Raw genomic sequence first — 12,300 nt, forward strand, 5'->3', positions numbered from 1 at the left:
CTCTCTGAGCTCCAAGGCAGAAGTGAAATTAGAAACCACTCCCTGCCTCTTATCAGAGTGTTTGTGGGAAGGGGAGGGAATACAATGGTTCACACCCACCTGGGGTCCTCCCAGTTGCTGGAAGGTCACGCCCCCATTTCAAGCCTCAAACCACAACACTTTTTAATCAAAACAGCAATTTTAATTTTTTATTTATTTATTTATTTAAAATCTGATCTGACAGCCGCAGATCTTTGGAGTAAAATGGGCCAGTTACACAAAACAGGATGACTGCAACTCAGCTTAATGTAGACTTAGACTGGTGTATTTCCATGAGGAATGGAACGGAAAAATCTAGCTATGTGTTTGAGAGCACTACAAACAGGCAATACATAATTTACATACTAATTTAATAGTTACTTATAAAGCACCAAAGACAGAATGTTAACTTCCTGAGCAATGGAAAAAGTACATTTAATTCCATCACCTGTACTATTAAGATATTTGAAAATCCATTAATGTAATGCTAAAAGCAGATGTGCACACAAGAAAGGAAACCACACCAAATGGGGACACAGCTGCCAAGATGAAGATTAGATGCACACTTAATGCATTCTGCACTTTTCAGTGCATGCCAATCCAGAGGCATGCACAGGCACAAATAGGACTAAACACAATAAAGTACTTTTCCTTAATTTGTATGTTAACTTACACATCATTTTCTTACTTATTAATGAATCAAAAAGAAGCTTAAACTTCGGAGCACATACTTTTCTCTTGCTGCTTCATCTGGGATCCCTAAACAAATTTCTCGATCAAATCTCCCAGCTCGCCTCAGTGCTGGGTCCAGTGAGTCAGGTCTGTTGGTTGCTCCAATAACAAGGACCTGGGTTGTGGCAGCCACGTTATTCAAGTCTAAAAGGAAGGGAGGAAGGAAGTTAGCACCCATACTCACCATCTCAACTTTGTTCTGGTATCTGCAGGAATCTGTTTCTGCAGCACACAGTTTATCTCTGTTGTTCTGAATATTACTAACAGTCACACTAAACCGCTGTTTGTTCTTATTTCTACTACCTAGAATTTGCATTTTACACAATTAAACCCAAGCATTTCAAATGACATTTGACACATTTTCCCATTATATCTGTTTATCCAGCAGGCATGTTTATATAATGCTTTACAGACCACTGCGGTGGTAATAATAATAATAATAGTAACATCCCCTCAAATTACTAGAATCTTCCCACCATCCCCCAGGCAAACTGTGCCAAAATACAAAAAATTATTACCCCTATCTTTACTCAGGTAACTACAAATGGCTACTGAAGGAAAGCAGACAATGAGGCCCATAATCAGAAAGTTCAGTTTAGCACACATGTCCTTGAAACTGACCGTCCATACACGTTAGGAACTGAGCAACAATTCTCCGCTCCATGTCCTTCGATGCAACTTCTCTTTTTGGGGTGATTGCATCAATCTCGTCAATGAAAAGGACACATGGTGCACTGGACTAGGAACAAGAAATATTAATAATGACAAGATTTCACTGACAGAGTGTATTATGAGAGAGAAAATCTTTTCAGATTTCCTGTTCTACAATTATCCCTGTAAATCTGCTGCACAGTCAACATGTCCTGGAACAAATCTATTATTCTTATTGACTATCTGGAGAGCCACCAGACTATGAAGCTATGCTGAGCTGAGGCTATGAAATAACTAATGCATGAGGTTCAAATATCTCTACATGTTGTTCAAGATTTTAATGTACCTCCACGTTGCTTTACGTTTTCCAGAAATATCTCAGTGTGATCACTTACTTGCTTAAATTAAAAAAAAAAAAAAAAAAAAAATTCAGACAAGAAAGGTCTGGTTTGGGCTTCTGTTTGTTTTGTTAGTGACATTAGAGCTGTGGAATTTCAAGAACTAGTATTACTGACACACATAATGAAACAAAAGGAGCAGTAGGTGGTCATGAAGAATTATCTGCCAGCTTCAGGGTTACTACAGAGCCTGACCATGTATTAAAGAGTAAAAATGCACAATGAGCAGCTCCTACAAGCATTCTAAACTCCATGTACTTGATGTTCATAAAAAGAAAACAATTGTACAGAAGAATAATTAATGTAACTAGTAGAAAATAGTAGAAAATATTCTCAGAAAGTACCAGTAGTGCAAAGAAACAGTCAAGGAAAACACTAGAATCATGTTCAAAAGAGGTCCCATCTAAAAGCCATTACTCCAAAAGCCAGTCTGCATTACCCGGTACCCACTGCGCCACCTAATGGTCACTCACTGTTCTGCTCCCTGGCAGGGGCAACGCCCCACTCAGCTATACATAGTCTACAGCACGTGCATGATGGGGAACCATGTGTTTTGTCCCTGCACAAAAATTGGTACAAAAACCAAGTCAAAATGTGAGGGACTATAAGAAAGGAATCAGATTTTAATTTAAAACATATTTTAAGCAATACGTCTAATTTTTTCAAATATAACTTTTATAACAACATCCCCTTGATCACCATATATACAAAAGATAGGTAATTTCTAAAAACTTTGGGGGACTGCATGTTTTATTTTATTCTAAACAACATCTTAATAAGGCTTTCTAAAATTAAAATTTAGTATGAACTGGAAACATAATCTAAAGCTTTAGAATCCATCTTTTTGCCCTGTTTAGCCTTGTTTTTCACAGGAACATAATCAAAACACCTACATACAGCTGTAGGGGAGAGCAGAGAAATGGAATAAAGCTGGAAAAGCAGAATATTCTTAGAAGTCAGTAACAGAAAACTGTCCCCATGCAATAAAACATTAGTCACATACTAAATCCCCAAAAATCTGCATTTGTTCAAATTAAAATTACCTCAACCTGCCTAGTTGTCTTTGTTTCTTATTAAGTCTGGAAGTCACCCTACAGCAAGACTTAACTGTAACTTGACTGTTGCTGATGTGGTATTTGTCCCAAGTTTCTTACTTTACACCTAAACCCCCAAACTCTTAAACCTCTCAAATGCAATCAAATTCCAAGCCATACCAACGAACGTTGTACCAAAAAAGCATCCACGAACTGTTCTTGTATTTTTTTTTATTTTTGTACATCAAGCAAAGCAGCTTCAAATGGGTAAATAATTTATGCTGCTCTCTTTACTATTCTGAAATCTTAACAGAGTATAGAATCATAGAATCCTTTAGGTTGGAACAGACCTTTAAGATCATCAAGTCCAACCATTAAGCCACTGGACTCTAAAGTCGTCTGCTAAAACAGATCAGAATCTGTCAGGGTTGGAAGGGACCACAAGGATCCTTCATATGTTCATCATGTCAATGCAATCTTTGTGCTCTATGACAGCATGACATTTAGAACAATGGCATTCTGGTCACAGAACAGGGAGACACTATTACTTGTGTGCTGCAGGATAAGGATTCCCTCACTAATGTTCACTCAAATTCAAACCACAGCAACAAAGTGTGAATCTTTGCAAAGAAAAGGACAAACAATTCACAGTGTTATTTCCAGTGGGTGTCTCACCATGGCCTGCTCAAACAATTCTCTCAGTTTCTGCTCAGATTCCCCCGACACTCCAGACACGATCTCTGTTGCTGCCACTTTCAGCATCGGGAGCTCGAGTTCCTGGAAGAGACAAGGAACTTTGTATGATATATCCAGAGGTCAGAAATGCTGGCAATCCTAGAGGACAAATATTTTCCAACAAAACATCTTTTACCCCCCAAGATTATGTAATCAAGACTAAATCTTAAAGAGCTTTAAGAAAAAGATGAATAGCAGCCTCCAATTTAAAATGGGTTTGAGCCATTTGGCCAAGAGAACAGAAATGAACACAAAAACCAGATTTCCTTAATTCAGTTAGAGAAAAAATTCACTGTCAAAAAGCTTTGCACCTTGGTTCCAAACCAAATCCTCCACAACACATATTTCCGCTCATGGCTGGTGTCTCTTCTTGAGGAAAATGTCCCATTTTCATTTGTAACGAAGCATTGCTTAGCAGTGTGGAAGAGATCCCAAACAGGTTTGGTTCCCTTAGCCTTGCTCCAGAAGTATCCAAGCAGGACTGTACACTAAGATACTTGTAAAAGCTCACACTCAAGGTTTTCTGCTGTGAGAAATAAATATAATTGTAACTTTGATACACTGTAGCACAACAGTGCTACAGGTAGTACAGCCTATTGCAAGCTTTGAACTACAAATAAAACCAAAATATCCTAATTTGCACAAATCAAGGCCACCAGAAGTACTAGCTGGGGCTTGGAGGAAATAATTTGCCTTAAACAGCACTACTGAAAATCTTTTAAGAAAAATTATTTAAGTAGTTGTCATTAAATTTCTTTCAGCTCTGAAAATTTTTCAACTTGCGTCACATTTTTTCCCCCGTATTTAGTAGCCTTCAAGGATATAAATACTCAAGTATTAAATATCACACATTCATTCCACGGGTACCTTTTTACAGTAAGGTGTTAAAAAGGAAAAAAAAAAAACAAACAAATCTTTTTAATTAAAACATTTGAAACAAAATGTCAGAAGGGTCTAACCAACTTTTAAGGAATAAACATCAGTTTTTTCTTTCAAAGATAAAACCTACACTACAAAAGTTCATAAGTTTACATGTGTCTACATTTAAGGTTATAATCTGTGACATTTCAGGAACAACTATACTACAGAAAAAGAAATGTCCATGGTTATCACTGAATAGCCATCAATAGCCCCAAGATTTACACCCAAAACAGGCACACAGCAGCTTCACCATACACTGAACTATGAACACAAATAATGTTGTATGCTCTGAAATCATTACTCTGACATAGGCAAGGCAACATCCAGTTTTGGAATTCAGAAACCAGTGTTCAATGGATGCCACTCCATAGAATCAATGCGATGCCTCATAGAAGATGCTACAGTTGAGTCCAGGCTTAACACAAAATACTGTGGTAAATTTAATCAAAAGTGCCTTCTATTTATAGCCTTCTCAATACCTATGCCTATACTGCCATCCTGGGAATGCCTCAAAGAATTAAGTCAAACATAAAACACTGTCACTATGTCCCCCCTATCATATATGAGTTTCTATCAACTACAGATTCAGATGGAATTTAAACAAAGGAAGTGAATGTATTTTAGACTCAGACAGGAAGAGGAGAAGGGATAAAAAAGAGAAAGATCTAGTCTGTTGTAAAGGATGAGGTTTTTTTCTTCTCTAAATAAAATCCAGAAAAAGAAGAAACTGAATTTAAAGCTACCTCACCCCAGCAATTGCCTGTGCAAGGAGTGTCTTTCCACATCCTGGTGGTCCATGCAAAAGAAAACCACGAGGTGGAACCACACCTAAGTGGTTATAGACCTCGGGATGGCGGACATGAATGAGCATCTTGCAGATTTCCTGCGAAGAACAAGAGAGACCTCCATTTACATTGCAGAAATCAGTATTGTAGATTGCTAGTACTATAGACAGCCCAAAATAAAGCAAGTTCTGCTTATTAATGTAATTTCAGTGACATTTTAGCAAAATTCATCAAAGGGAAAAAAATAACCAACAAAATGCTGTTGCTGTTGGCAAAAGCAGCTATTCTGTGCCATGCAGATGAATTCTACCAGATTCTTTGTTGTTTTTCACACAACATTTTATTCAGTGCATTCTGTACTCCATAGATAAAACTTTAACTAACCTTTAGAGTTTCATCATTGCCTCCTACATCCTCAAACTTCACTGATGGGTGATAAAGCTCTGGTCTCTTACTTCTAACTGTAAAGGAGGAAAAGTCATGCAAATTTAGGCATGCCATAGTAGTAGTTGCAAACACCAAACCAAAAAGTACTCAGCCTAAACAACTAGCTAAGTACATGGAGTAGTATTTTTTTGGTAGCAGACATAGGACTGGACTATTTTTTAGTACAATATTAAGGCTAAATTTATTTTTAAAAAATAAACCAAACAAAAAAAAACCTAAAACTCAACTTCACTTCTCTACACCTCAGAAAACACTTATCTGGCAATGGATTCCATGGTCAAAACATGATCTCTTTGTTTGAAACAGCATGCCCAAAATAATTCCTCACCTTTCTCTTTAAGTAAGATGGAATCAATTTCTCCATCCACATCTGGAATATCATCTTTTTTCCTTTTTGCTCTCCTACCCTTTGTCTTCTTTTTTTCAGTCTCCAAGACAGAAAATTCTGTTGATTTCTAGGGCATAAAACCAAACTTATATATACAAAACCTTGAAGTCAGTGAATTTCTGCAAATATTTGAAAGAACAAAATGTGCCTATGATGCTCAATTTACATAAATAAAGACAGACCAGGCAGGAATGTAACCCCTTCTTTTTATAGAAAATCCTTTTTTTTTTTTTTTCTTAGGATTTGCTTCTTTACAAAACTGTTAATTACACCAGTCACTTATTCGCTAGGAGTACATATTCATAAGCAAAAATTCCCAAACAACCCCCCCCCCCAAAAAAAAACCCCCAAACCACTAATTAAAGTAACAACAATTATTTGCATACCATAGAATAATCCACTTTGGGGATGAATAAAACTATCAGTGTATTTACTCCAATTGAAACCATTTATTGCTGGTAAGTCATGAGTGTTTGTAAGAAAATATTTAGTGCTGACACAGATTAACTGCATGTAAGAAAAGGACTAACACAGGAAGAAAGAAATAAAAAAGTAGTTTAATTACAGTTGCAGTTTGTGTGTGTTTTTTTTTTTTTTTTCCAATACAGTATTGCAAATATTTTACGATTTGAAGATCTCCCTTTTATTCAATTCCTCTGTCTAAGAACCCTATTCAACTTGACCTTGAATGTCTCCAGGGATGTGGCTTCTACCACCTCTCTGGGCAACCTGTGCCATTGTTTCACCACCCTTGTAAAAAATTTCTTCATTATACCTAGCCTAAATCTACCCTCAAATCTTGTCCACCCAAAAACCTTCAAATTTCCCCAGACTCACCAAGACTTAACCACAGACTAAGGGGAGACCATGTGCTATGGCTACAGCAAGCCACATGCTTCCTTACTAGTTAAGCTTATTACAGGCAAATGAGATAAGTAACACTTATCTTTCTCTCAGTATGGGCACTAATCTGGGTCTCCCCAATACTGAGCACTACAATTTCCTCAAAAAGTGTGTAAGAAATTCATAATTTTGTGACTTTTTACCTCTCATACAAATATGTTTGAAATGGGCCAGAAAGTTAAAAAAAAAGTCAGTTCTGACACAGCAGAATAATGGGCTAAGTCCTTCTTCAGAAACCAAGCCAAAAACCAAGTATTCCACTGGGCTTACGCCAATCTTTCCTTTCTATTTAACATGTTCGCTATCTTCAAAATCAGCATGCATGTTTCTAATCAAAATTATATATTTTTTAAATCCACAGGGAAAGACAGGCAGTCCTTTTCTCATCTTAGTATCACCCTTCAAAAGCTTCAAATTACACAGAAAATTATATTTGTACTTGCTACTTAAATCACGCTGGGTTTGTAAACACAATACCTCAGAAATCAGTTTCTTTTCATCTCCTTCTCCATCCTCAGAAAGGTCAATGAAAAAATCTTTTCCACATGGAGTTTTGTCAATGAACCAGCCACCTTTGGAGATGTGGGTTTCAACTCGTGCTCCTGGTGAGAGGGTGCTTGTCTGACGTGCTGCTTGCTCAGGAGGGGGGGTTTCCATTGCTTCATTTTTCGGAGTGGTCGGAACAGAATCAGGATTTCCTTTCTTGTATAAGCTCAGCAGGGAGCTGTTCATGTGATTTGCAGACTGTAGATTCAGGTATTTTAAAAGAAAACACATTACAACGTGGATTTTAAGAGGCCAGTGAAAACTATTTAATGAACTTCGTTCAGCATTATCCCTGCTGGAGAAAGTAGTCATGAATCTTCCAACCCACTCCTCTGCAAATGAAATGACTGCATGTAAAACTACATCTCCTGCTTGAAGAGGCAGCAGTCCTTGCTATTTACCCTGAAATTACTCCTGTTAATTGACAGTCACCTCTTTTAGTAATAGTCAGATATGTCAGTTCGTTCAATCATTTCACTCATTTGATAGACAAGTCTTTAAGGCCTCCAAATGTGCTTTCCTCAAAGCACAGGTTCTTCCTTTTCCTTTCAGAAAATAGCCTCCTCTTAGCCCTACAGATTCCTAGTTGGAATTGCCAACTCTGACCCTACCTTACCTCCACCTCCACTTTTAAACTCTTCAAGTGCATTGCAATTTTACGACATAGAATCACACATTATGCAAAAGCAGACTATCATAATAAAATACAGCTTACTAGATCTTCTGGATAGCCATCATAATCAGAGTCATCTGTGGCATCTTCTGCAGTTCTTCAATGGAAGGAAAACAAAAAACAATGTATCAGAGCAGAACTGCAAGTGAGACACCCACAAAACAAAACAAATGCAATTTCCACAATGTGTTTCCCCATAACCATGATATGTAGCCTAAGAAAGTTTCCTGACTTGCATGCTCTAAATTTAGTACTATGAAGAGCTAAAAAATGCATCCTTTCGAAGTCTGTGATGACTTGGATCAACTTGGCAACCTGGCTGAAACACAGTCCTTTAAAAAGAAAAAAAAGACATAGGATGAATCTAATTCAGCTCACCAAGAGATCACACAACCACCAATGCTGGGACAAGGGAAGTAGCACCAAATCACTGCTGAACTAGACTACCCCTTCTGACAACAATGGGCTAATTTCCATGAGACCTTTAGAGAAAGCAGAATGATTCCTGAGCCTATGCACAGGTTTAGGAGTCAGGAAATCTCAGTTCCAATCTCATACCCAGTGGTGATTTGCTCTGAATAGCTGGTCTTGTAATCTTACCTCTCAGATGTAGCTATTATCTTGCACACCCAAGAAAGATTAAGAACAAAACAAAACAACGGAACTGAACCACTGAGGACTGGGGCCTTCTGTGGAAAATTATTAAGGAAGGCCTAAGGATATCCACTAATCCAGGGCTATATTTTCCCTATAACAGAGGAATCGTGATTTCTCTAGTATCTGCTTGTCTTCTGTGAAAAAAAGTGCTTCCAATCAAGGATCTATCTGTAACCTTGAAACTACCAAAATTTAACTGCATGAAGACAGAAAGATTTACAGAAATAATAATACTAATGGCATTATTAATCTAATAGTAAAAATTCTTCTTACTCATTTTTCTCTGGTTGTCTTGCTCTTTTTGCCACATGTTCAGCTTCTAGAAGTTCCAAATCTTCTCGTTCTTTTTCATTACTGATTATTCCAAAAACTGCAAGAAAAAGTTCAAACATGTTAAGAACCCAGCCAAAGCATAATTAAAGAATTTGGCATCTTGGACACAATACTAACAGAAATACCTTTTTCAACTTGTATTCTAAAAGCATTTCTCTTTCTTCGTCCATATTCTGCACTGAAAAAACAAAACAAAACAACAAAATAAATAGGTTACACCAACTGCTTTCTCTCTCAACATATTGTTATCCTCAGTGGAAAACATACATTGCAAGTTGATCTGCAAGCTTTTACACACATTCTTAGGAAAAACCAACTACGTGAAAACAACACTGTTTTTTTCTTAAGGCTGGAATAGCCCAGTCACTGGTGTGAAACAAAAACACTGAACTATACTATACCAGTCTCCAAAGGGATGTTTAGTGAAAATTGTCAAGGTCCTCTTTATCTGTAGATATGGAGAAGGAGCAAAGTACAAATGACTATACTGGATTTTAGTTCACAATACTACCTATTTTTAAAATTCAAGTCCAACAAGAACATAGGGACACAGGATTATGGTCTAAAAAGGACAGTCCAGGGAGGAATAACCATACTAACTAGTAACGGTCATGATGAGAAAATATGACTCAGCTAACATCCTTAAATGCAAAAATAAAAAAAAATAAATAACCTTTTGCCTTTGCTTACTGAGGGTATATTTTATTCAACTGCTTTTATACAATAGCTTACAAAGGACAAACTGAAGAAAAACTTGAGATCTGCAAGTATCCTAAAGGGCAGGGCTTGCCTCCCTTTCCCTAACAAGGCACAAAAATAGAACATGCAAACATGGATTAATCAACACCTTCATTAATCCCCACACCAACCAAGGATCTGCTGAAATACAACCTTGCTCCTCACCCAGAAAATCATAACAGCCCAGAAATAATTAGCCAAGACTGACTGTCCTGCTGAGCAATGGAGCAAGGTGTAGTGTCTTACTGAATTCTATCTCCCCACCTGCCTGCAATGGAATGTTGTTATTTTCCTTCATATTTTAAGCTCACTGCAGTAACGACCAACATGCTGCAATGCATCTGCAGCTGTTTCTTTAAAAAAAAAAAAAAAAACTAAAAACAAATCAACCCACGAAAAAAGGCCTAACACACAAACAAACCCCAAAGTAACAACAGCAAAATTAAAAAAAAAAAAAAAAAAAGCACACAAACCACAACTCAACTAGATCTTACAATGCCAATATATTAATAAAATATAAGTTACTAGACAAATCTGCAGAGCAGAACACTGGAGTGGAAACTATCTTAGAACTGCAGTTAAGCTCAACAACTTGTAATGAAGTTAACAAAGGCAATTAAAATTTTCATTAAAAATACACAAATACAAAATAACAAAGTAATACGTTCCATATTTTGAATACAGAATGTATGAATAAAAGTCTTTGCTCACCTGTAGGTTTTCTGCAGATCAGATGCTAGAATTCCAATGTCAACATACTGGCCACATTTACTACTTGCAAGATACTGAAATGAAGAATTTTAAGCAGTGAATAAAATCTCTGTCAATCACTTAATCAGAACAGCTAGATCAAATATGCCTATTTCAAACTCTGCTCTTCTTAGAGGTCAAAATGAAAATCAGAAACAGCTTTGAACTTTCTTGGAACACACTAGACAGTATATCCCAATTAAATGGGAAATGTTTACAAAGACACAGATAACTAGCTAGCTATGTTTCCTAGGCAAAAGCAACATACTATATTTTGGTGCTTCAGTGACTTCTGCTGGCACAACTCCATTGTTTTTATTTAGTAAGAAAAATTACTCTGTAACTCACATACCATCTTATTGTCAATCCTTCTAATGTTCTTGATTTCTGTGTAAATCTCCTTTTGTTTCACATCCCCTATCTTAAAAAGGAAACAATCTACGTCAATTAGTACAGATACTGCCATAATAAGACCTTTAATCTTTGCAAGATTTTTCAAGGACTACTACAGAAAACAACTCTCATTTCTGTACCACCAAGCCTTTTTTCTTTTCTGACAGCAGCTGATCCAACCCATTTTCAAACCACAGATTATGGAAGTGTGAGAAAACGTACTAGATTTCAGGTATTAGTGAACTCTTTGCTTTCTCCCTCCATTCTCCAGAGAGGAGTTTCAACACCATAATGGTGGCTTCCTTCTTAAAAAGGGAAAAAGACGACAGAGAATCTCCCTAAAAGACATGGTACTACAAATAGAAAGAATTTGTATCTTATTTAAATGGATACTTCTATTTAAATCAATCAAATTGCTTAAAATTGAATATATAATCGCTTTTAAAAAAAAAAAATGTTACTTTTCATGTCACCCCTGGGCAGCTCCTGACCTGCAAAAAATAACAAGCCTACCATAAATCCAGCTGGTCTCTCCTGTTAAAATAGTGAAGTGTAGTGGTCAAGTCACTGTGATGTTGTGAAGGAAAATATGCAGATGCTCACATTTTTAAGGAATTATAATACACTTATACATAGAGAAAAATGATGGCAAATCTGTGAAGTCGACACAAACATTCATACAATATAACACAGCATGATGCCACCTGAAGGAATCGCTGCTTTCCCCACTCTTCACATGCGTATTATGGGAGTAATCACATTTTTTCTCTTTTTTCATTCATTTAACATAATCGATGTACATGTTTCCAGGTGTGAGTACTTCCAACTTGCCTATATCTACCCAGAGCAGGTTTCTTTTTTGACTTTATTTCACACTTGAAAGAGCAGCCAGCTTCAGGCTCAGAGGTTTGCAGAGGGAGCAAAGTAAAAACACACACAAAAACACAATAAAATTTTAAAAGACATCTGTTTTAAAGGCCTTTTTAATATCCTGACAGACAAGGCCGGGCCGTGGCGCTCATTGCCGTTTCCCCCGCACCTAGCAGGCCAGAGGCTCAAGGCCCCTCCGGGCGGGAAAAGTGAAACGCTGGCCCCGGAACCCCACCACCACCCGCCCGGGACCCGGTACCTGTTTAACGCGCTGCTTCAGCCGCAGATCCACGAAGTGCCCCGGCCGGCTCCGCATGGTCGCCCTGCC

General features: G+C 37.3%; 1 protein-coding gene across 1 annotated transcript in view; it reads right to left on the reverse strand.

The window, feature by feature from the left end:
• Positions 1 to 12,288, reverse strand: part of NVL (nuclear VCP-like) — a gene marked incomplete at its 3' end in the record, with an annotated part of 37,068 nt that extends 24,780 nt beyond the window's left edge. The window contains exons 1-12 of the mRNA XM_008948020.1: positions 12,232 to 12,288; positions 10,671 to 10,744; positions 9,347 to 9,399; positions 9,162 to 9,258; positions 8,274 to 8,328; positions 7,490 to 7,756; positions 6,050 to 6,176; positions 5,659 to 5,735; positions 5,238 to 5,372; positions 3,509 to 3,610; positions 1,372 to 1,489; positions 750 to 894 (exon numbers count right to left, since the gene is read on the reverse strand). Coding sequence (XP_008946268.1) covers positions 750 to 894; positions 1,372 to 1,489; positions 3,509 to 3,610; positions 5,238 to 5,372; positions 5,659 to 5,735; positions 6,050 to 6,176; positions 7,490 to 7,756; positions 8,274 to 8,328; positions 9,162 to 9,258; positions 9,347 to 9,399; positions 10,671 to 10,744; positions 12,232 to 12,288 — 1,307 coding nt within the window. The remainder of the gene's footprint in view (positions 1 to 749; positions 895 to 1,371; positions 1,490 to 3,508; positions 3,611 to 5,237; positions 5,373 to 5,658; positions 5,736 to 6,049; positions 6,177 to 7,489; positions 7,757 to 8,273; positions 8,329 to 9,161; positions 9,259 to 9,346; positions 9,400 to 10,670; positions 10,745 to 12,231) is intronic.
• Between the last annotated feature and the right edge of the window lie 12 nt (positions 12,289 to 12,300).

This window comes from Merops nubicus, unplaced genomic scaffold, assembly GCF_000691845.1.
Source record: "Merops nubicus isolate BGI_N331 unplaced genomic scaffold, ASM69184v1 Scaffold3749, whole genome shotgun sequence".
NCBI lineage: Eukaryota > Metazoa > Chordata > Aves > Coraciiformes > Meropidae > Merops > Merops nubicus.